Here is a 27,042-nt window from a genome sequence, read left to right as displayed (position 1 = left end):
CTCACTGCCCAATTCTATATGAGTTATCTATTTCTCCAAAATCTTAAAAACTACAGAAGAAATATAAAAAGGCCTATAGTTTGATACTTCCATTTTACCACCTGTAAATGGTAATATCTTATCCTCCTTCCACTCTAGGAACCTGCCCCATTTCAAAACTTTAATTAAACAGCTTAGTTAATTGCACAGTCAGTTCCACAGCACATTCCATTAAAACACGTGATGAAATTCAATCTAGTTCACCTGCCTTACTGACATTTAGCATACTCAGTATTCAGATTACATTCACTTCTAACACTTCACCACTTCTCACCCTTCAAGGAATAAAGCCTTTAAATTAAAGATGCCAAGATATTATATTCTTGGTTTAATCCTTTATCGAAGTGTAAGCAAACAAAGTTTGTGCCTGAAGTAATTTCAGAACAGGGCATCTTGTATATAGAGGCTAATGACTTCACATCACTTGCATTAGTAACCCATAATGCAAAGCACATATCCTTATGAATATGTATGATGCTATGCACTATGGGAAAGGTCCCTACCCAGACCAGTTTCGACCTTAAATATAATATAGCCTGTGCAGTACCAGGATGGAACACTAATCATCTGTCTTCTGCAATAGTCACCCAAGTCCTATCTCCATCTAGCAAGTTAATTCGTTTACAATTATTTTTCTTCATACTCACCACATACATAAAAACTCCTTGGATTGCAGCACTAGTCTCCTCTCATATACTATTTTTTTTGCTTACAATATTAGTATGAGCCTCTGTAGCTCAGTCAGTATAAATGAAGCTGTATGGTTGGAAAGACCTGGGTTTGATTCCTGTCCAAGGATGTGAGGAACCATTTATCTGTTCTCTTTCGCAAAAGATGAGTTAGCCAGTCTCATATGGAGGTAAGGGATTTTTTCACCTGGAAACTCGGGTTTTTTGACCTCCAGAACAGGCAAACCAGCCCTGTGAATGCACGCATCTACAGACATAGGAGACACTGGGAGGCATGGAGCTAATCACCTTATCCTCGAGTTACGTTTGCAAAGTCCAAGAATAGTTGGAGGTCATGGGCACTTTAGTGCCTGTTAGGATCACTGATGATGATGACAATACTAGTGATTTTCCTGGCCTGAGCCTTATATTCCTCATGCAACTGTTCTCCATATCCTTATATGCCTTCCACTGGAAGAGTTGGTCAAAAAGAGAATTCAGGAATGGATGGATAAGAATATGATACTTAGGCAACACTAACCTTCCTCTGCACATTTCTGGTGTACTATCGTTAACGTCAATCTCAAATCTCACTTTACGCTATTCATGCTGCCTCTCAGGTCATTCGTACCAACCATTATTTCATCTCGTTTACAATTTCAATCTTCTTTATTGCTATTGCCACACTGTTGTTTTATCTGACAAGAACTATTGGTACTCTACTCTGCACACTATGAATCTTCAAATCTCCATACATGATACTTCTCTCACTGGCATCCCTGATATTTTCTGCTTTCAATCTCTCTCTCTCTCTCTCTCACATCTCTATTCCTTTCTTCTACACTTTAGATTTTCTCCAATTTCCTCTCTTACCTTGTCTCTCACACCTGCTGTCATTTCTTCTCACACTAGCCAACCACTTTAGCCGCCTAATCTCTTCATTCACCCTCCCCAACTCAGTCTTCATTTCTTCCATCTTCTTTCTCAGAAGTTCTATTTCTCTCTCCACACATTCTGCTTTCATTTGACATTCACAAATACAATTATGGCCATCAGACAAATGATCACCTTCTGCCACACTGCCCAAGATTAAATCCTTATGTACATCTTTCAGTTTCTCTTCACTCTCTATCCCTTCTGGTATCCACAAATTGACATTCACCTGTTTTCAAAGCACTGTCTCCTAGTGCTTCCCACTACTTGCATTTCATGCACATCATCATCATCAAATTCCTGCCATGTACAATCAAGGGGTGTACAGGATATGACAGTACTACATGAAAAAATTACATCATTACTAACTTCCAATCTACAATTTTCCTCCAAATCAGTCTGTTACTTGTCAAGACTCCAACATTATCAGATCTTATATTTCTATTGTCTAAGGCACTTTGTACCGTATCAATCCACCTATATCTTGGTCTTCCTCTGGGTCTTTTTCCTGCCAACCTGGCAGAGAACACTTGTTTTGCTAATCTTTCCTCTCCCATTCTATTTAAGTGACCATACCACCTGAGATTAGCTCTGCTAACGCATTCCTGGATGCTGACAATGTCAAGTTCTTTCCTAATATCCTCATTTTTAATATGATATTGCCATTGATGCCATCTGTTCACGCCTCTAATCTTTCTCAGGACTCTCATATCTGCGGTCTCTAGTCTTTGGTCAAGTGTTTTACTTCTGACCCAGCTCTCAGATCCATAAGTTAAAACTGGTTTGAACACTGTCTTGTATACAGCTAATTTAGTGTTCCGACTAATTTCTCTCTTATTCCATATGAATTTATTCAATTGACTTCCCACCATACCAGCTTTGCTGATTCTGTTGTCTATTTCTATATTTAATTTACTATCTTCAGTAAAAATCGTGCCTAAGTAGCTGAAATGTTTTACTTGTTCCACAGGTTCTCCATTCACAACACAGTTGACATTTTCAATGATTCTGCCTATTTTCATTGTCTTTGTCTTTTTATTGATGACCTTCATACCATATCTATTACAACAGCAATTGAATTTAGTCAGAGAATCTTGCAGACTTGTAGCAGATTTATTTAGAAGTATAACATCATCCACATAAAGCAAAGAGCTGACATTAACATCTCCAATTTTGATATCAGGTTTAATACCACTTTCCTTCATAATGTGATCCATATAGATAATGAATAACACAGGGGGTAATGTACATCCTTGTCTCACACCAGATTTAACATTAAACCATCTTCCTGTACTTCCTTCATTTCTAACTGCTGACTTACAACTCAAATAAAGACTAAGTATTGCTTGATATAATGCCCCACTGACACCATATAACTGCAGCGTATTGAATAGCTTCTCTCTTGGCACCTTGTCATATGCCTTTTCCAAATCGACAAAACTTAAATACAGATCTTTGTTATATTCCCATGCTTTCTCGACTATTTGTCGTAAAGTGAAGATCTGATTCTGACAGCCTCTATTTGGCCTGAATCCAGCTTGTTCTTCACCAAGCTTTTCTTCCACAATTCTTCTCAACCGTTTCTCAAGTATACTTGCATAGATCTTGCCAGCAACACTCAGTAGGGAAATACCTCTGTAATTCTCACATTCAGTTTTATTTCCCTTTTTATATATGGGTACTATGAGAGCTCTACTCCAATCATCAGGAATTCGTCCCTCTGTCCAGGCTTTCTGAACTATGCAGTGCAGCCACTGTAAGACTTTTATACCACCATACTTCAGCATTTGTGGTCGAATATCATCTACTCCTGCTGCCTTTTCACATTTCAAGCCTTTGATGGCTTTTTCTACTTTAAGTATGGATATGTATTCCTGACTGCATGCCTGGTCAGTGTTTTTTTATCACTGTGCTGTCATCACTGCTTGTTTCATTTAGCAGTTTTTCAAAGTAATTACTCCATACTTCAAGGATATCTTTTTCTCCTGTTTTCATGTCACCTTTATCATCTCTAACTCCTTTTACAGCACTCTTTCCTTCATTTCTAAGCTTCTTCAACAACCTCCAGAATATCTTACCACCTTCTTGATATTTATTTTCTATGTTTTTTTTTTTTTCCAAAGTCTTCCCATGACTTTTGTTTAGCTAGTTTTACACACTGTTTAGCTTTCTTACATTGTCTCTGTATTCTGTAAGAGTAAAAGCTGACTTATTTGCTATGAACTTTTGATATGCTTTCTTCTTTTCCTTCACTGCCTCTTTAACTTCCTGTGTCCACCAGGGAGTTCTGATTTTTTTATCCTTACACACAACCTCACCACATGCCTCTCTGGCTGAATCAATCGTAGTTTTTTTCAAGGTTTGCCGCTGAATCTGCAAGGTTTGGTTCATGTACTCAAACTCTAATTTTTTCTTCAATAATCTTTGTGTATTTTAGTCTACAGTTCACATCTGAGAGCTGCTCAACTTTTATTGGCTTCTTTAGAACTTTCTTACATGTTATTCTTTTCAATATGAAATTCAATTTTATCCTGCTCAAGACTAAATAGTGATCACTTCCAATTTCAAATCTGCTGTACACTCTGGTGTCCTGCACCAGGGAGAAAACATCACTATCAACAATAACATAGTCAATGAGACTTTTCTTATTCTTAGCCTCTTCTCTCCATGTGAATTTGTGCACATTTTTATGTTGGAACATGGTGTTAGTAATAACCAGTCCATGTCCTGAGCAGAAATCCAACAGATATTTGCCATTATTATTAGCTTTGCTCTTTTCTCCAAATTTTCCCAAAATATTTTTGTATGTCTCACAATCATTTCCTACTCTATTTAGATCCCCAACAAGGACCAACTTTTCCTTTTTCATTGTGTCAGTTGCTTTTTCTAAAGCCTCAAAAAATTCCTCCACTTCTACCTTAGTAGAGCCTTCTGTGGGACCATAGGCACAAATAAGTCTCATTGTCCAGTTCCCCATTCTCATATTTGTCCACATTACTCTACTTGAGACTGACTGCCATTCAAGAAGATTAGCCTCATATTTTGTGTTGAATACTATGGCTACTCCTTCTTTTCTTTGATTGTCATTGCCTGAATATAACATTTTGTATTTATTGCTCAGAAAGATCTCACCAGTTTTGGTCTTTTTTGTTTCAGTCACCCCTATTATGTCGATCTGGTACTGATCTAATTCCTCAGCTAGCTCCATTTCTTTGCCATTCAGGCTTCTTTTATTGATAGTACCGATCTTTAACTGTGGTGATGTTGAGTTGGGGTTTGTTTTCAGATTTGTTCCAGTAACTGACTTTTCGCTGTTCGCCCTGGTTCCCTGGCAAAAACAACGGGGGCCTTGTTTAACCGGGCGATGCCCCAGCCGGCATGAAATTTTGTCATGTTGTACCATCATTTTTCATTTTGGTTTAACCAATAAGAATACAATTTGGTCGGCTAAATCCCAAATTGCCAGCCCATCCTCGATCGTTCAGTATCAAAGTAGATACCCAACAGGGTGCACCACGAGAAGGTGAGGATTGGACATTAGGTCAGAAGCCCTGGTCGGTTCTCCGCATTCCTTTAAAGGCTATGTGGAGGTCTCCTCTCATTTATACAGCTTTGACCCTTAAGCACCCCTTTCATGCACACAGACATTTTAAAATCACAGGATACCTACTTTACACATATATATATATACAGTGAAGTCAAGAAACTAATTCTCATGCCAATTAAACTTCACCCCAAGATAACGTGTCTTAAGCAGAGAACAAGTCATGAAATATATGCTACTGGCTCCAGGCTCAGTTTGCATAGAGAGCAAACAATTACCAAAAATTTCCAAGGCAAAATATACAAAAATATTTGTGTCAACCCATAATATGAGAGGCTTCATAACAGATGAGACTACATTAGCTGGAGAATGTACTTAAACATTCAAATGGGACATCTTAGGCCTTGCTACATCAGTCTTGGAGCTTCCTTTATGTAATGGAACTATTTTCTCCTCTTTCCATCCACTTGGGACTAACCTAGAGCCGAGACAGATTAAACAATGTCGTCAAAGGCACTGACAGTTCCCTGGCACCTTCACGTAAAATTCGATCTGGTATACTATCTAATCCATATCTGTATTCACATCAGGGTTCTGTAATATGCTATGCACCTCCATTTCATTTACTTCAGTTCCCATATAAGTCTTGGCCTCTCTCGTTACTGCAATATTTCCACCTGGATGATATACTCTTGCAAAGTGTTTACTTAGTAATTCTACAATTTCAGCTGATTTAGTTACCTCCCTCCCTTTGGCATTCGTTTACATTATTCTGCTATATAAATATGCCAAGAAGTTATATTCTTGGTTTAATCCTTTATACAAAGTGTAAGCAAACAAAACCTGAATTAATTTCAGGATTCTACAATAAACATTGTTCCTTTTACTTGCAGCATGTTGAAAGAACTGTTCGGGATTATCTTTAGCCTGCACTGCTAATTTACTTTCATACTCTGCTTTTACATTTCTTACCACACTGATTACCCTTCTGGCTTCTGCTTTGTACTGCTCATGTGCCTTCTGGTCACCTTTCTCCTTGAATTCCCTCCACAATTTTTCTTTTCTTTTCTTTTCTTTTTTTTTTTTTTTTTTTTGTAAATCTAGCTTAATGATGATATTCATCCTCATTAAGCTGGATGATTACTCTCCTGACTCTAGGTTTGCAGTCTGCCATTTCCTCAAACACTCCTTTACCATTTCCCATGCACTATCAACATCCAGCCCTTGCAGTTTCACATGCCATAGCACTGATCCAAGCAATCTCCTGAACTTATCTTACTTACCAGCCCAGTGATTCCACATATATTCCTCTTAACTAAAAATTCCACACACACACACACATTTAGTCACCTCCCAGGTGAAGACCATACAAACACTCACCAGTTGGCAGCAATTTGGTCACATTGGTTGTAGACATATTCTCAGATGCAGTTATTAGATCTAGCACTCTCAGACCCTTAGTATATTCCATCACATGCTGTCTCAGGTAATTATTCCTTAGTAACTGCATAAATTCCATTTCCTTCCAGTCTATGTTCCCATAGTTGAAATCCCCCATAATAATTACCCACCCTCCATTCATTGAGCTTATTTGCCAATGCATGCTATCCCCATCATCTTTTCCATTCCCTGGTCTATTGAAGCATCCAACTGTATATTTTGTTCTGCTGGCCTCTATCTCACATCAGATAACTTGAAATGTGCTATTTTCACTGGCCTGCAGTTAAACTTCGACTCTTTTCGGTTGCAGTTCATCTCTCTTCAGTAACATTCTTCCACCATTCTTTTCTCTCTATCCTCCCTGAACACTATACCCTTCACATTCTATTCCACTAACTATAACATCTTCTGTCATCCATGCCTCACTAATGCCAATAACCTTTGGCCAGGATGAACTAACCAATGCCAAAAACTCATCTCCCTTGTTTCGAATGTTCCTGTCATTAGTGTACATAAAGTGCAAAAGTCCCTTAGCCCCACTGCTATCCTTATGCTTTATACTAAGTTAGTATAGTCCGACCACATAAGCAAGAACTGTCATTGGAAGACTGCCAATTCATGTTGAAGGGGGAAAAGAAATAAGATGATGTACGAATTGGTCACCAACATGCGAAATCACGTACTTTATACGTAACATTTCCCAACTTTTATACAAGCAAAATAGTTACCACTTTAAAAACTACAATGATTATAAAAGAAAAGTTAATTTTCTGACCTGTAATAATAAACACTCTTCCCACAATACGGATTGATTACCCAATTATCGGAATGGATTCTACTTTTGACATGCACAGAAGTGTCGAAGGGTCTCGTATCTGTGGGCATACTATAACACTAGTTTGTTACCAGACCTACTAACTTAGCCATTTTCTACACATTCTTACACTCAACTGCCTCACTGATATCTGCATATCCACTCAACTTCTCCCTAAAAGCCCTAGTTTAGATCCAATTTCATTCAGATGCAAACCATCCTTCTTATGTAAGTCCTTTTGTCTGTCAAACTTGCTCCATGCATCCGTTAACTTCACGTTATTCCTCCTGCATAAAACTCGTCAAGTCATTTGCTGTTATGGCTCTCCTTCTCAGCTCTATTCTGTCATACGACAGTAACAGACTCGCTATCTTAACTTTCTTACTCTTTTCTTTTGCTACTTCCAGTAATTCTTTCATGTCCTCCGTCGTGCTAAACTTTTCTCCTTTCAAATCACTCATTTCCTCCAAAACGATCAACTCTTTCACTTTATCCTTTTGTACTCTAATAGCCTCACTAACTGTTAATTTTTGCACCACAATTTTGTCAATCTCTCGCCAATCACACTTCTTATAATAGAATTGCTGTACAAGATTTGCTCCTTAATTTTTTCTTCTCTCAGTCATGCATTCATTTCTCTTTTCTCATGCTTCTTTCTTTTTGTATCAGCTGATCCACTTGCCAGATGTTTCTGCATTGTTTGCAGCTCCTGCTTTTTCCTGTGTATTACTCCATGTAACTGAGCTGTCTCCCTTATTACAGCCAAGTCATCATTCTTTACATCCATCATACTACTACTATTCTTTCGATCAACACTTTTGCTATCTCTTTCAATCATGTGACTTTAAACCCCTGTTTCAATCCTGTCTGTCGTTACACTGTCAGAAACATTTTCATGTGTATTCTCTGTTCCATCCACTGCTTTTATCTCATGACTTGACCCTCACTTTCATATAATTTTTGGCACACTTTCTCAGCACTATCACTTTCAAACTAAATTTCATTTGCCTTTGGTAATGCGTACATCTCACAGACATTGCACTATGTGAGGTCCCTTTTGTTGAATTCTTTAAACAATGATGCCTTGGATGCCATTGTTCTGCTTTGCATTGGTGCCATGTGCTACGCTACTCAACTTGCCCTGCAGAAAGACTACACTCATACCTCGCTATATGGCCGAGATACATTCGTGGAAAGCCAGCCGCAAAGCGAAATGCCGTATAACAAATCATTTATTTCCATATAAAGCCGTATAAATTCGGTAAGATGCATTCCAATTTTATAAAAAAATAGAAACTCGTTGGGTTTTTGGTTGAAAATGCATTTTTTATTTCATTTAAAATATCGTTTACGTTAGTTATTAATAAAAACAAAAATATAATTCTATAATACTAATAAAATAAAGCGAAATAAACACAAATAACAAATGAACGTTTTTTTTTAATTTTCGAATCAGTCTGATGACGAATTGCATGACATCACTTCGTTAGTGACACCATCTGTTGTTGTCTGAGGAGCCGATTTAAAAAATTTGTCCAACGTTTGTTGTATTGAGTCTTTTCTTTTTGCAATTCTTTGTAGCAGTTAATGACTGTGTTAATGCCACGAGAAACTTTGGCGCTGTGTTCTTCATTGGGATTTTTTTGAAGTAGGATGTTTATTCCTTGTTCGAAATGAGTAAGCTCATTCGATAAATCCTTTGAGGTTAATTGTCAGCAAACAACTGGCTCTTGTTGTTCCTCATCAAATGTACGGTTTGTTTCTAACTATTAATTCTTCATCAGAAAGTTGTTCTCTATCAGCATCTAGCAAATCGATTACATCGTGTTCTTCCACATCCTCAGAACCAAGTTCATTTGCTAGGTTCAATATATTTTGTCTACTTTCAGAAAGGAGTTCAAATTCAAAATCATTAATTGTAATGCATTCTTGCCAAATTTTTTTCCACACATGGTGCATTGTGGTTGATTTCAACTCATTCCATGATTCGCTAATGTTGTCCACAGCATCTTTGTTGTTGATTTTTTTCCAGAACTCTTTAATTGACGATTCACCATCGGTTTCATTTTTAAGTTTTTGAAAGGTTCTTCGTAAATAATATGCCTTAAAAGTATCTATTGCACCCTGATCCATTGACTGGATTAGGGCCGTTGTTTTTTTAGGTAGATATTCAATCTCAACATCTTCAGATAAGTTAACTGGATGCCCTGGAGCATTATCCAATAGGAGCAAGAATTTGTTACTTAAATTTTTCTCCTGCAAGTATTTTTTGACATCAGGACAAAAATAATTTTTGAACCAATCTTCGAAGAGTATTTTGGTCATCCAAGCTTTTTTATTGGACCTCAAAATGACGGGCAATTGTTTCTTGTTCAATCCTTTTAAAGCTCTTGGATTTTCAGAAGCATATACCAAAAGCGGTTTCAGCTTAAAATCACCTGCCGCATTTGCACCAAGGAGCAAAGTTAATTGCTCTTTGGACACCTTATATCCAGATGCAGCCCTTTCGTTCTTTGAAATGTAAGTTCTTTCAGACATTCTTTTCCAATAAAGTGCTGTTTCATCCCCATTAAAAACTTGTTGAGGAATGTATCCACCTCTTTCAATAATTGATTTCAAAATGTTTGGATAGGTTAGAGCTTCATCGGTGTCGGCACTAGGTGCTTCACCTTTCATTTTAATATTATGCAAATTATGGCGATTTGTAAATTTTTCAAACCAACTGCGGCTTGCTAGAAAAGTTTTATCTGCTGCACCTTCACTAGTATCTTCACTCTTCAAATTTTCAAAAATACTTTTGCCTTTTCCTGGATAGTCATTTGGCTCATTGGCATCCTCCATTGATTGTTGTCTTCAATTCATATGTTTAATAATTTTTCCATTCTTTCCATATTGCTACTTCTTTGGCGTGTTAATTTTGAAACACTTAAAGGTGCAGCTGACTGTGAATGTGCATTAATTTTTTCTTTGTTAGCGCTAATTGTTTGAACCATAGATTTCGCAAGCCCTAATGCCTTACATATATCAACAATTTTTTCAGAAGCTTCAATATGATGCAAAACATCTAGTTTAGTCTCTAGTGAGACAGATTTTCAGCTTTTTTTTTTTTTTTTTTTTTTTTTTTTTTTTTTTTTTAACTCCATCACTCTCCAAATTTAAAGAACGTTTTGGGCTCATGTTCCCCCCAAATACATACTGGATTCTATTTAAAAAACAAATAACAGTTATAATGTACACACTTTATAGCAACACGAATACATACACACTTTACTATGTATTTACATACAAATGCATATTATGTACTTATCAACAATGTTTATAGTTGAAACAGAATGCAAGAAGACCGCAATACAATCTAATCCTAACACTATTTTTAACTAATATCACTATTTTTTTAAACTAAAAACTTAACTTTTGGAGCTTAATGAAAAATTATGCACCACATGAATGATAAATTATGTAGCGTGTAGTCAGTGTAGAGCATCCTCTCATGATGGGCCCTTTAATAACAGCTGTAATAATTGCATATTAGTTCAAAATGCAAAAAAAAATGTCCAGAAGACAGAGCTAATAACTTTAATACAGATTGCAGAGTAGTTAGGCACACCAGTCATACTTCCCTTAACAAAAACAGAAATATATGGCTAAAAAAAAAAGTGACCCTAATGAAATAGTAATATCAATGCATACAAGTAACCACAGAATATACAGGAAAGGCTCTGGGGTTTGACGGAGTTCATCCGTAATTTCTTATTCACGCTGGCAAAAATACCAAAAAACGGCTTGCCCGTTTCTTCTTGGAAATAATGAACACAGGCATATTACTGAAGGAATTTAAGAGAGCTAAGATCATAGCCCTTCCCAAACACGGAAAATCAACTTGACAACCCACAAAACTATTGTCCAATCACACTACTAAGCTGCGTATATAAACTATTGGAAAGACTACTGTACAACCGCATAAGCAACACCATCCTTGAACACGTTTCAATCGAACAGGCAGGCTTTAGGACCAATCACAGCTGTTGTGGCCAGGTTCTGGCACTGACATCATACATTGAAGTGGGCTTTCAACAAAATCTAAAAACTTCTGGTTTTCCTTGATTTAACTGTCGCATAAGACACTTTCTGGAGAGAGGGCATGCTGTATAAACTAATGAAAGTACTACTGTGCCGAAGAACAATAAAGCTTGTTAATAATATGCTCAGCAATAGATATTTCCGTGTTGTTCTTGAAGAAAATATCAGTAATCAGAAGAAACTCAACAATGGCCTACCACAAGGCTCAGTATACTGGCCCCTCTCTTATTTAACCTATACATAGCTGACCTGCCAGATACAGTATTCAGAAAATTCTGCTATACGGATGACATAGCGTTTGTCACCACAAATAGAGAACTAAGATGGATGGAGGAAACTCACAAACGACCTTGCTGCTATGCATACCTACTTTAAAAAATGGAGACTGCAACCAAGTCGAATTAAAACTGACGTGTCAACATTCCATCCCAACAATAAACTGGTACATGACGAGCTGAGCATCCGATTTGGAAATTCAGTTCTACACCATAACAAATATCCTAAATAGGAGTTAAACTTGATTGCACCTTATCATATAAGAAGCATGCTGAAAACACAGCTAAAAAAATAAGAACTAGAAACAACATCATCCAGAAATTAATTATGTGGCACTTCTCGGGGTGCAGCAGCAATCACATTAAGAACAAACACACTCGGATTGGTTTTTTCGGTAGCAGAGTACTGCGCTCCAGTTTGGCTCAACAGCTGCCATACCAAACTAATTGACAGCCAGCTTAACATCACAATGCAACTTATCACTGGAACCATAAAAACAGCTGCTGTTTACTGGCTTCCAATGCTGAGTAACATAATACCACCAAACCTACGAAGACACGATGCTCTACTATGAGAATACGATAAAATACTCAGAAATACTGAATTGCCTATACACAATGATATACTAGAGCTACAGCTCAACAGACTGAAATCAAGAAAGACCCCTTTCTGTGAAGCTAATCGCCTGAGAACGATCAACTACAATACCAAAGAACAATGGAAATGAATGTGGAGTATAAATACCAATGCCCAACTTTAAACTTGGTTTGATAGGCATTGTCTCAACATCCTGGGTATGGAACTGAGCCGAAAGACATGGATAACACTGAACAGGATTTGCAACGGACATGGAAGATGTGCAAGCTCTCTGTACAAGTGGGGAAAAATTCCCTCACCGGAATGTGACTGTGGGCACCCGAATCAATCAATCCATCAGATTTCTACTGAGTGCAGTCTTTGTTCTCATATAAATACCAAAGAACTGTTAAGAAAATAATAATTTTTATAAGAAATGGTATTCTAAACTCCAACCAACTTCCTTGTGCTACCACAGGCCTAATACTGGATAATACATGTAGAGTGCTTTACCTTGGGTTTATTATATGTTAAAAATACCAAGAAATTATTTACATGGTTTTAATCCTTTTCCCAGGGAAGCAAAACAATGTTTTGTGCATGAAACATATTCAAGTCTGATCTACTGGTATATAGAGGCTAATGACTTCATATTACTTGCCTTAGTATGTATTCCATTATACACATCTGAAAAGTGGGGGGGTGTCTGTAAATAATTAGTTTATAGTCCAAGAGTACTTTCTTCCTCATCCTTATGAAAACAATCAAATGGCCAATGAGTAGCTTATCTCAGTGATCCCTGTGTATGATAAACTTGTTTTCTTTAGTTGCTCAATATGAGAACTATTTACTGCCATTTAATATTTCCTCGTGTTTGTACCAAATTTCCAGGATTCAAAGGGAGACTCTTTTATTTCCAAGGCATTATTCCTTGCAGATTTAGGGGAGAGGGAGATTTTATATTGGAACTGATGAGTAACCCTCATTACTCATTCTCACATAGTACAATAGTGAATATTTGGTTTATAAACTAGCTGAAAAGCTAATGTGCAAATCAGAAATTAAGACTTGCACAAACCCATCAACTCTTTCTTAAGGCTTTGGCAGTGATTCAGTACTCCGGCAACTAAATCAAATGGCTTGGATTTTAAACAAAATTAAGATTAACATTAGTTCCTATGCAGAGACACACACTGCATATACAATTAGAATAGTATTATTAGTTAATCGTAAGCTAGACAAAATACTGGAAACATAGTTTAAAGCTGGAAGGTTTCAGTTATTTCTCATTGCTATTGTAAATGTAGGAAATAAGTATTTGTCATTCTCAATGTTTGCGAAAATTGTAAGTGGTATGAATAATTAATAAGTAGCATGATTTTTTTATTTGAATTATATCTAAAAATGTTTTTATTTTATTAAGGATAGTCCTAGAGCTATTGAAAATGGATCTCGTCGTTCTAGGAATAAGAGCAGCACACCTGACAATTCGCCAGCACCTGATGATAGGAGGAATTCTAGAAGTCCACATAGTCATAGTCGATCACGTTCTCGATCATATTCACGGAAGCACCGTTATTATTCACGCTCAAGGTGAACATTACTTGATTTTAAACTTTTGTTCCTTTATTAATTTGCAGTATTGGAAATAATTTTGCTTTCTTTGATTTTGAATATATTCAAAATATACTTATTCCGCTTAAATAATAAATATATATGTATATATATTTATATATCATCATCAAATTCCTCATATTTATCCTCAAAGGATGTACAGGATATGATAGTACTACATATTTAAATATATTCAGTTTTGAATGTATTTATCTTTTATACTTATGATATTTAAACTGTTCAGCTCATTTGACATGGCTGAAGCATAATTTATAGGAGTACATTTATCTTAAAATAACTGTATCATATAAGAAATAAAATACTCCGACGCATTCTCTTCCCCCCACCCAAGGTGGTATGAAGAGCTCTTCTAGCCCTAACTTCTTTTAGCCCATCCTTAGTCATTACTGAAAGCTGAACCCATCCAAAAGCCATGGGTTCAGCTTCCGGTGAATTTAGAGGCTTTGAGGTGAGAGTTCAGCAGACAACTTTGCCATCTTGTGATCTCCACCTTTGACAGTTCGTATTGTTGTCTGTATTATTATAAGTTGTACAAATGATTTTTCTGTGATGCAAAATTAAAAACTTGCTTTTATGGGCCAAAGATAAACTAAGTTGGTAACTGGCAAAGGCCTATCTAGTAGTCTAGTATTATGATACAAGAAGCATTATAACTAGGCTGCACAGCCTCTTTATATCATATAATATATTATATAAATATGTATATAAATATTGGTGCCAAGTGCAGAGGATTAAGATAAATGTATTATATATTATCATATAAGGTTTAACAAAGTCTTTATCCCTAACTTTTGATTGTTAATTTCTGTTAATATACAGGGATCATATTTGAATATATTACTTTTCTACACATGAATGCCATGTTTATTAAATTGTGAACTTTGCACATATATAACACATGTCAGCAGTGTTTCTGTATAACTGAAATTAATGGTGATTCTAATTTATTTCAAGGTGCTAATCCATGTCTGGGGGTAAAAAAATCCATATGATTTTTATATAGATGTTTGAACTTTTGTAGACTTTTGGAATGAACTTACGAAACATAAAATATTTAATCTGTTTAGGCACAATTTTCAGTGGAGATGATAAATATGGAAGTAATGGCTGGTTTCTTTGGCAAAGTGGTAAATGTACTGGCCATCCACCCAGCAGGCTGTGCGATGTATGGGCTTCGATGCTTGTGATTGTCTTTAGGTAGGAGATGAATTTCATTGCCAGATGTGAGACCGCTTGAAAAAAGTTCCGTGTTTGGTCTTTAGAGCAGGGCTTCTGGAACTGTATACAAAAATAAATAAATAAAAAATACAAAAGTAATTTTTTTAAAAATCCTTAGCTCGCCTACATTACTAAATGTATTATAGGTTTACAACTTAAAATACTAAACCAGCTGTGTGCATGACAGTATTCAAACCAATTTTATAGATATGAGAGTTGTATTCGAAATAAAATATTTGATCCAAGCTGAGCAACTAGAGATATTATTATAGAGACCTTCAGGAACTCATCAAGGGATGCCACATTTCACAGTCTGTGCTTACCACCTCCATAGGCAAACCATTCCAGTTACACCACACTATGGGAGAAAAATCTACTTTCATTTTTTTCTTGACTGCATTCATTATTAACTTCCATCGATGCCCTCTCTCATCCTCTTCTCACCCTCCATAAAATGAAATATTTCATCAATGAGTATCCCGTGTAACTTTTTGAAAAATTTGTAATTCTCTATTATCCCTGTTTCTCTTGTTTGCTAGTAACTGCATTTTGCAAATTCTCCCATCCTTGTCTACATTCCACAGTCCTAATATCATTTTCAACACACTAGTAGTTCAGATAAGTCGTATCAAGGAACTTCAACTTCCTATCTAGTATAACTCAAAACACTCTAGCCTTATCAGTTTTTTTCTGACATAATCTAACCAGTATAATATACCATTGGATATCTCAACACATCAACGTGCATAACTTTACATTTACTATCATTGAGCTAATAGCCATTTTCACATGCCCACAATCTGAATCTATTCATATCATTCTGGAAGTGCTGCAAGTCAGTTGCATTTTTGATACCCTGAATATCTTTACATCATCAACAAATAGATGTATTGAATGTCAAATCCTTCTCATTGTCATTAATGTTAGTTTGAATAACAATTGACCAAGGACTGATTCCTGAGTACACTACTACTAACCTTAAATTTTGCACACTCACTTCCTCCATATACTTCTTTTTGATGTATCATTTAGATATTAAAGTGAGAAAAATTAGGAGAGCAGACTACTTATATCAGAAGCAGAATCATTTTAAAAATAAAGATATTTGGAAGCAAGTTGAGACAAAAAAAAAAGGATGTTTAATACCTGAAGAGCAGAGAAATGACCAGTATCTTATCGAATTAGTGCAGTTAGAAGTGACTAAGAAGACAGAAACAACATCTGATGATATTGAAGTCCTGACAGATGAACTAATTTGAAGGAAAATTGTCAATAGGAAATTAATAGTAATATAACCTTATCATGCAGTACTGTTATAGTATCCTGTATATCCAGAATTTTCATGATAGTTTGGGCATGTGTGAACCTATCTTACATCAAAGAATATTATAAAACAGAGACGTTCAAGGCACTTAGATAGCTTTGAATTTCTCATTTCTTTAATTCATCTTGTGGTGTAAAACTAGATGGACTGTTTTTGTGGGTGGGTGGGTGGGTGGGTGGGTGCTCTTTTTGACCTCTCTTCACCATCCATAACTTTAGCCAATATTCATCATCATCAAATTCCTGCCATGTACCCTCAAGGGGTTGCACAGGATATGATAGTACTACATGAAAAAAAATTACATCATTACTAACTTCCTATCTATAATTTTCCTCCAAATCAGTCTGTTACTTGTCAAGACTCCAACATTATCAGATCTTATATTTCTATCATCTAATATCAATCCACCTATATCTTGGTCTTCCTCTGGGTCGTTTTGTTGCCAACCTGGCAGAGAACACTTGTTTTGCTATTCTTTCTTCGCCCATTCTGTTTAAGTGGCCATACCACCTGAGATTAGCTCTGCAAATGCATTCCTGGATGCTGACACTGTCAAGTTCTTTTCTTATATTCGCGTTTTTAATATGATATTGCCATTGATGCCATCTGTTCATGCCTGTAATCTTTCTCAGGACTCTCATATCTGCGGTCTCTAGTCTTTGGTCAAGTATTTTACTTCTGACGCAGCTCTCAGATCCATAAGTTAAAACTGGTTTGAACACTGTCTTGTATACAGCTAATTTAGTGTTCTGACTAATTTCTCTCTTATTCCATATGAATTTATTCAGTTGACTTCCCACCATACCAGCTTTGCTGATTCTGTTGTCTATTTCTATATTGAATTTACCATCTTCACTAAAAATCGTGCCTAAGTAGCTGAAATGTTTTACTTGTTCCACAGGTTCTCCATTCACAACACAGTTGACATTTTCAGTGATTCTGCCTATTTTCGTTGTCTTTGTCTTTTTATTGCTAACCTTCATACCATATCTATTACAACAGTTATTCAATTTAGTCAGAGAATCTTGGAGACTTGTAGCAGATTTATTTAGAAGTATAACATCATCTGCATAAAGCAAAGAGCTGACGTTAACATCTCCAATTCTGATATCATGTTTAATACCACTTTCCTTCATAATGTGATCCATATAGATAATGAATAACAGAGTTGATAATGTACATCCTTGTTTCACCCCAGATTTAACATTAAACCATCTTCCTGTACTTTCTTCAATTCTAACTGCTGACTTACTACTCAAATAAAGACAAAGTATTGCTTGATATAATGCCCCATTGACACCATATAACTGTAGCGTATTGAATAGCTTCTCTCTTGGCACCTTGTCATATGCCTTTTCCAAAACGACAAATTAAATACAGATCTTTGTTATATTTCCATGCTTTCTCGACTATTTGTCGTAAAGTGAAGATCTGATCCTGACAGCCTCTATTTGGCTTGAATCCAGCTTATTCTTCAGCAAGCTTTTTTTCCACAATTCTTCTCAACTGTTTCTCAAGTATACTTGCATAGATCTTGCCAGGAATGCTCAGTAGGGAAATCTCTCTGTAATTCTCACATTCAGTTTTATTTCCCTTTTTATATATGGGTACTATTAGAGCTCTACTCCAATCATCGGGAATTCGTCCCTCTGTCCAGGCTTTCTGAACTATGCAGTGCAGCCACTGTAAGACTCTCATACCACCATACTTCAGCATTTCTGGTCGAATATCATCTATTCCTGCTGCCTTTCCACATTTCAAGCCTTTGATGGCTTTTTCTACTTCAAGTATGGATATGTATTCCTGACTGCATGCCTGGTCAGTGTTTTTTACCACTGTGCTGTCATCACTGCTTGTTTCATTTAGCAGGTTTTGAAAGTAATTACTCCATACTTCAAGGATATCCTTTTTCTCCTCTTTTCATGTCACCTTTATCATCTCTAACTCCTTTTACAGTACTCTTTCCTCTATTCCTAAGCTTTTTGAACAACCTCCAGAATATTTTGCCACCTTCTTGATATTTATTTTCTATATTCTTGCCAAAGTCTTCCCATGACTTTTGTTTTGCTAGTTTTACACACTGTTTAGCTTTCTTACATTGTCTCTGTATTCTGTAAGAGTAAAAGCTGACTTATTTGCCAGGAACTTTTGATATGCTTTCTTCTTTTCCTTCACTGCCTCTTTAACTTCCTGTGTCCACCAGGGAGTTCTGATTTTTTTATCCTTGCACACAACCTCACCACATGCCTCTCTGGCTGAATCAGTCATAATTTTTTTCAAGGTTTGCCACTGAATCTGCAAGGTTTGGTTCATGTACTCATACTCTAATTTTTTCTTCAATAATCTTTGTGTATTTTAGTCTACAGTTCACATCTGAGAGCTGCTCAACTTTTATTGGCTTCTTTAGAACTTTCTTACATGTTATTCTTTTCAATATGAAATTCAATTTTATCCTGCTCAAGACAAAATAGTGATCGCTTCCAATTTCAAATCCTCTGTACACTGGTGTCCTGCACCAGGGAGAAAACATCACTATCAACAATAACATAGTCAATGAGACTTTTCTTATTCCTTGCCTCTTCTCTCCATGTGAATTTGTGCACATTTTTATGTTGGAACATGGTGTTAGTAATAACCAGTCTATGTCCTGAGCAGAAATCCAACAGATATTTGCCATTATTATTAGCTTTGCTCTTTTCTCCAAATTTTCTCAAAATATTTTTGTATGTCTCACAATCATTTCCTACTCTGCTATTTAGATCCCCAACAAGGACCAACTTTTCCTTTTTCATTGTGTCAGTTGCTTTTTCTAAAACCTCAAAAAATTCCTCCACTTCTACCTTAGTAGAACCTTCTGTGGGACCATAGACACAAATAAGTCTCATTGTCCAGTTCCCCATTCTCATATTTGCCCACATTACTCTACTTGAGCCTGACTGCCATTCAAGAAAATTAGCCTTGTATTTTGTGTTGAATACTACGGGTACTCCTTCTTTTCCTTGATTGTCATTGCCTGAATATAACATTTTGTATTTATTGCTCAGAAAGATCTCACCAGTTTTTGTCTTTTTTTGTTTCAGTCACCCCTATTATGTCGATCTGGTACTTATCTAATTCCTCAGCTAGCTCCATTTCTTTGCCATTCAGGTTTCTTTTAATGATAGTACCGATCTTTAACTGTGGTGATATTGAGTTGGGGTGTTTTTTCAGATTTGTTCCAGTAGCTGACTTTTTGCTGTTCGCTCTGGTTCCCTGCCGAAAACAATGGGGGCCTTGTTTAACTGGGCGACACCCCAGCCAGCATGAAATTTTGTAATGTTGTACCATCATTTTTTTATTTTGGTTTAACCAATAAGAATACAATTTGGTCGGCTAAATCCTAAATTGCCAGCCCATCCTCGTTCGTTCAGTATCCAAGTAGATACCCAACATTGTGCACCACGAGAAGGTGAGGATTGGACATTAGGTCAGAAGCCCTGGTCGGTTCTCCGCATTCCTTTAAAGGCTATGTGGCTATGTACAATTACCTAATACGGGAAGCCAAGAAGAAGAAGAAGATGTTTGGCATTTTCCCAAGGGATCCTGTGGTTGGTGTTTCCAGTCCTTTGTTGTACTAGGCCAGATTTGTGAGGTTTGATGAGTCGAATGTAGTCTTGATGATTTCATAACAAACTATTTCATATGTTTGTTGACAGTCTTCCTGTTTGTCCATAGTAAGACAAGTTACACAAACATGGCACTTTGTATGTGATAGTATCTTTTGGAGAAGGCAACAGATTATGAATTTTGTTGATGGGTTTGTGGGTAGCAATGAGTTTATATTTTCTCATAATTTTTGCCACTCGTTTATGATACTTTTAATATATGGAACTGTACTCCAGGAGTACAGTTCCATATATTAGGCCAGGAATTTGGGAGCGTTGGTGGATAGGGAGATAGAAGTTTTGGGGATATATCGCAAAAGTGGCAAAATCAGCTCATCAAAATCACTTGGTTGTGAAAAACAGTTTAACGAGCAGAGACAAACAGGTCATTGTTCCTCTGTATCGAGCCTTGATAAGACCCCATCTAGACTACTGTTCCCAGATCTGGGCGCCAGGGTTTCTTCTTGATGGGGAGAAAGTGGAGAGGAACCAGAGGCGAGTGACCAAGATGATAGTTGGTCTATGGAATGAACCTTATGAGAACAGGTTGAAGATTTGTGGGTTGCAGAAAAGGGGTGATACGATTGAGACATTCAAATTACTGAAGGGTTTCTATAAGATTAATTCAGAAGATATTTTTGAGAATAGGACTGGTAGTGGGAGGACTAGGGGCCATCCATGGAAGCTTGGTAAGAGTGTGGTTAGCAAGAGTGTTAAAGCTAGGTTTTTTACTGGAGAGTGGTAAATGAGTGGAATAAGCTGTCACAGTCTGTTGTGGGTGCCATGACTGTAAATGAGTTCAAGGTGAAATATGATAGATACTGTGTGAATGTTGCATAGTTGTTCTTAACATGATGTTGAGCCTCCCTCAATGAATCTAAGAACTCCTTGGAGCTGCCCGTAATAATATGGTATGGGAGCTCTGTGTACTTCATCTTGTGTAGGTTGCTGTGTAGGAAAGTTGTTAATTATTTTCTGTGTTTTTCTTGGAGTCTATCACTTTAGTAGAGCTGTTTGCTTGATATTTTCCAATTCTTGTTTTGAGATCTTTTGGAGGAACAAATCTTCTGTGCTTGAGATGCTAGGGATTTCATGATGTCATATTTTTGAGATGGATGGTGGGCTGATGCAGTGTGGATATAGTGACCTGTAAAAAACTTTAGTCTGATATGTAATCGGATTCAAGAAGGAGATTCCTTTAATTCTTTTTCTAGAGTGAACTTAGTATGAGGATGTAGGGTATTGATTTTTTGTTGAAATGGAGTTCAGGTTCTGTGTGACTCCAGACCACAAAGACATCATTTATGTACCGTAGCCAGATTGATGGTTTTGGGTCAAGAGAGAAGATTATTTTTTCCAGGTGTTCAAGATAAATGTAGGCTAGTTTAGGTGATAGTGGTGAGCCCATTGCCATTCCTTGGGCATTCCTAACCCATCAACCAAAATCATAATCTGTTGCTTTCTCCAAAAGATAAACTTCCACAATTGATACTACCTGCCATATACAAAGTACCATGTTCGTGTAACTTGTCTTACTATGGACAAAACAGGAAGATTGTCAGCAAACACATCCCTGAACATCAAGACCACATTTGATCTCACAAATCTGGCCTAGTATAACAAGGGATTGTAAACATCAACCACAGAATGCATTGGAAAAATGCCAAACTATTACACAGATACAGATATAAACATGAACATTTATATAAGGAAAGTGCTGAAGCCCTACTTCATTGATTTAACCTCAATTGTAATAATTACCTCACCATCCCTAAAGTGTGGGAAATGGTCATCCTTAAACTCTATTAAATAATTGTATTCTCGAGTTTTGTTTTTTTAGTCAAAATTATCCATGTGATTGTATACATAGAGGGACTCCAATGTAACACTTATGCTCTACTGTTTTTTATTTAAATTCCTATTCATCATGCCAAAGAACATAACTTTACACTTACTAATATTGAAAAATTCTGTTCAAGGCTATATAGTGAAAGGTCAGTGTATTTAATACCCTGTGAAAATTGTGATTTTTATTGTGTTGTTTTCTTAGTAATATTACTGCCTGATTTTCATGTACTTTTAGTATTTAATATTTCCTGATATTTTACTGGAATATTGTAATGTTAAGTAGTACAAGAACAATAGAGCAGCAACAAAGAGGAATGCTAGTGAAATTGATAAGGTGATTTGTCCCATTGAACAAAATCATGCCATTTTGGGAACTAACAAGGATATCAGATATGAATTAACTTTTGGAAATATCTAGACCAAAACAGATCATTAGACAGATGATGAATGGAATTGTGAAAAGTTGAAAAGTGATTAATGGCATTGGATGGACAAATGAAGGGTAAGTAGCAAAAGGAATAAAGCGGCACAGAATCTAAAATTAAAAATTCAAAGCAAGTAATTGAATAGCAGAAAACAGAAGTAAAACAAATGGTAGTTTTGGTAGGAATAAATGATTTGTCTGGTGATAAATACAGGATGAGAGAGGATCGAAAAGGACTGCTGGAAGAAGTGATAGTGAAGATTGAGAAAGTGAAAGTAGTTAGTATGTTACCTAGTTATGATAACACACCATTAAGACGGACTATGAAGGCAAACGATTTGATATGTATATCAATATAGAAAGAATGGTTGTGAGTTTTTGGATATATGGAGTGAGTTTGGAGGAATAAGGAATTTATATAAAAGGGATGGCCTGCACTTGAATGTGTTTGATATCAGGAGTCTGGAGAAATTATTACAGTATGTGACCTAATACAGACAGTGAAACTAGATTGTGATGGGAATAATGGTGATAATTTGTGTGTAAGTGCACTAAGTTATGCAGCTATATTAATGATCCAAATATGATCATTAATGGAAGTGATAATGAAGAAAAGGTGATTGTGTATTCATCCACTTCAGATTTAAAAATGTGTAAGGATGTCTGCATAAGTGATGCATTAGATATGATAAGGAATTTGAAAGTTGACCAACTGGATCATGAGACTACAGATGCTAATATACAAAAAAGGAGGTAACTTATTATGTCGGTACACAAATGCCAGGAGTATAAAAAAACAAAGGAGCTGAGTTTGTTGCTTTGGTAAATACATTGTATTACCAAATACAATGTATCTGTCTGGCATTAGCGAGCCTTGGTTCTCAGAAACATATATCCTAACTGGTATTGATTGTGAAGGGTACAGTATTTTTAGCAAGGGTTGACAATCTAGGAGGGCATGTGTTTCTAGTCATATAAGATTATTTGATTCCAGTTAGGTAGCTATGATTGCAATATTAATAAGTTTTCTCCATGCAGCAGTGAGTTTGAAGCTATCCAGTGTGAAGTGGAGTCGAACAAGATCCAATACATAGTGAGGGTGTTGTTATAGATCTAGTGGTTCGGTTGCTGGTAATCACAAAATGCATTACCAAATAAATGTGATGGGTGCTAAATGAGTAATTATCATGGGTGACTTTAATTACCCATGATAATTTCACTGCTACCCAAACATTGATTGGGTAGCAGTGAAATCTCGTGAGAAGACTGAAGCTGAATTTAACTAATGAATGGATAGGTTAGTTGTTGGCAGTTTATTTATTGGTATAGATTACAACAAAGAATGATAAGAAAAGAATTATATCCAGCACCTTCAGAGCACAATAATAGTTTGTCACAGTACATGAAACAGCAATTTGGTATAAGAGTGGGACTAGTTTAAAAAAATTTGTAATGGACGACACAAGGAACTAAAGTCCTAATTTGCACCATCCACATTAGAAAAAGAGAGAACAAGTATTAGTTAAACCTTAAAATGACTATTTTTGGTAAATTTTATACAGCCATACCTGTTGAGGTTTGGAGTATGTTTTAAAGCTTCCAACAATCTTTCTGACTTCTTTGTAGCACTTTTGTTTTCTTCCATTTGAATCTGTGTGAAGGGGTATCCAAAGCATGGTCTGCTAGACCTGACTTGCCATAACGATAGTGCTCGACGTATTTTTTATGTTCACAAGGCAGATGTCAATAGTTCTTCCTGTCAGTTCATAGTAAGTTAGGTCACAAGAACAGAGCACTTCATAAACTCCTGGAGGTGATAAAGAAGAGAGTTTTTCCTTAGGTGAACGAATGAGAGTTGCCAATTTGATATATGGTTTAAATATGGTGCATAGCTGATATTTATTAAGCACTCTAGATATCTTTTCAAATGTGCCTTGAATGTATGGGATGGTAACAGTTTTGCTGTAGTCTTGCGTAATAGGCAGTGGGGGGGATTTCTGGGGAGCATTTAGTATTTTTTCCTATCCTTTCTCTCCTTTTCCAACACAGGTGGTATACTAATTCGGACTTTAGTAGCTCCTTGTGTTGTCTGTTACAATTTTTTTTAACTAGTCCCACTGTTATACCAATTGTTGTGATTTCTTGTACTGTGACAAACAGTTCTTGTGCTCTGAAGATGCTGGATATAATACCAGCAAAATATTAACTAATAGGTTAATAAATATTAAATTTTCTTATCATTCTGTGTTGTAATCAATGCTGTTAAAATAAACTAATATGTAGCTGAATTTAACTGTTGCATAACAACTTTCTTAAACAGTATGTGACAGAAGGGACTCAAAGTCAAAGAGTATTAGACCTGATTATAGTGTCAGAGGCTGAGCTTTATGAAAGACATGACTTTTCTGCCTCCAGTTGGCAACAGTGGTCATGCTGTATTGACTTGGAAAGTGGCTAAGTGTATGGATGTTACGTTTAGAAAGATGCTGACCTTCAAAGCAGGAAATTATGATCAACTGAGGAAAATATTAGATTCTATCCCATAGAAATTTGTTGCTAGACAGGAAGGATATCAACAGCGCATGGAATGTATTCAAAAAATATATTAGTGATTCAGTATTATAATGTGCCTAGAATACAAAGAATAAACAGGGTGGGAATGAAATGGATGTACAATCTTATTAACCGAGGGATTCTTAAGAGAAGAATGATGTGGAAGAAATAAGACGTGCATAAGGATGATGTCAATTATGAAAATTATAAGTTGCAGGTCAGAAGGATTACATCTATTGTATAAAACACTGTCTGAGTATTTAAAAAAAAAGCTCTGCAAGACAATACAATCCCAAAGAATTCTGCTATTTTTTAAGTGAAATATTGGGATTAAAGTATTCATCTTTTACTTTGTGATAATAAACCATTAAAATTCTTTATTTAAAAAAAAACATCTCCCAAAATAACTTTGTTCAGATCCCAAATCGGGACTATTATTATTATATATAAATCTGGACAGTTATCACATTTGGCATTGTGTCCTTAAGAGCACCCTGAAAATACTTGATTCATTACAGACGAGAGCAGTTAGGTTTGATTAGTGATCTCTCTCACAACTTAATCCAAACACTTTCACAAAGGCGTGCTCAGTTTCTGATGTTTGCATTTTCTACAAATTTTTCGATGGTCACTGTTCATGAGAATTGGCATTAGTTCTCCCATGCTTCTAAATCTGTTAAAACACATTCAGAAACTGTTCAACTCCAAAGTCAAAGAACAAATTTTCTTCCTTTTCATTCTTCTACTGTTGACGTCTGGAATAGGCTTACCTCTGATGTATTACATGTAATGTGTACAAGCTACAGGTCTTGAAATCTATTACCAAGTTTCTTCAACTTCTTATCCATGATATTAATATACTATAGATTGAACAACCTCTTAGGATGGGAATAACAAAAAAAAAAAAAACCTGCAAAGAATTCAAATGCCATGGTCACTTTTGACATATCTCCTCTTCAGTGATATTCCTGTTATTGATGACATCAATAATTTCTACAGTTTTACTGTCCATGCTGGTTACGCTATTTTTCTCCTTATTTTTGTTCATCTAAAATGGAGAACCAGAATTGGGATGCACTATAGACAAGTCGAGTTGGATACCAGCTTAATTAAAGCACCACTTATCTGCATTCCATACAACCATTATAAATGGTCTTCCTACTTGTCTAGCTTTAACTAACTTTAAAGAACTTTAACTAACCCTGATGAGTGAGTCAAAGGTCATCATGATTTATGAAATGCCAAAATGCTTTTGGCTTATGTACTGTTGATGTATGATTTTTTCCCTAATTTTGTCATTACAAGCGGCATGATTGTAATCAAAATTAAACTGATCAAAAAAAAAAATCTAATGCCTTTTATATTCATATAGTAGGTAAAGCTATTTTAACCCTGTCTAACTTTTGGAGACTTGAGAGTGGGCAGTTCAATCTCCATCAGTAGCCAAACATAGATAGCTGGCCCAAGACTATTATTAACATAAATTTTGATGGTAACATAAATACATGGCATCCGGTGAAGAGAGGTGGCTGCCATCTCGTAATCTCTAACCAAACACTATGTTTATTGTCTGAAAATAGTGTGGGTTCTATGGTAGATTTTCTTGACTTTACAGGATGAAAAACCCAAGTTTCCTGTAGGGAAAAAACCCACTTGCCTGTGCCAGAGATTGACTAACTCAGGAACCAGTCAAAAAAAGGCACAGTAAAAGTTCCTTTAGTTGGTTACCAGAATGAATAGAACTTATGACACTCTTTCTTTGGGCATTCTAGCATCCTAGATGGCACATGCTACTTCCACTGAGCTATACAGGTGCTAAAATTTTTATTTTTTAAAATGAAATGATTAATTTTGATAGCAATCCTAAATTTCATTATTCCATTCATCCAGTGCAGTGGAGAATTATTAATTTCTAGTTGTTTAAACGTGTGGACAGACTTATGTGTTCGTCGAACATGTTGTTTATTATTTTAACGGTGTAATAGAACACAGAAACTAAATAAATAATTAATTTATTAACTTAATG

The 27,042-nt window shown here is 36.1% G+C and overlaps 1 protein-coding gene across 1 annotated transcript in view; it reads left to right on the top strand.

Annotated features, from left to right (window-relative positions):
* LOC150094525 (transformer-2 protein homolog beta-like) overlaps positions 1–27,042 on the top strand; it is a 154,089-nt gene that overhangs the window by 10,594 nt on the left and 116,453 nt on the right. The window contains exon 2 of the mRNA XM_090412234.1: positions 13,794–13,963. Within this exon, the coding sequence (XP_090268360.1) occupies positions 13,794–13,963 (170 nt within the window). The remainder of the gene's footprint in view (positions 1–13,793; positions 13,964–27,042) is intronic.

This window comes from Typopeltis vanoorti, chromosome 22, assembly GCF_054136105.1.
Source record: "Typopeltis vanoorti isolate ZY-2024b chromosome 22, IOZ_Tvanoo_1.0, whole genome shotgun sequence".
Lineage (NCBI taxonomy): Eukaryota > Metazoa > Arthropoda > Arachnida > Uropygi > Thelyphonidae > Typopeltis > Typopeltis vanoorti.
Note: the sequence above shows the minus strand (reverse complement) of the source record. Positions and strands in the feature narration are given on the sequence as shown.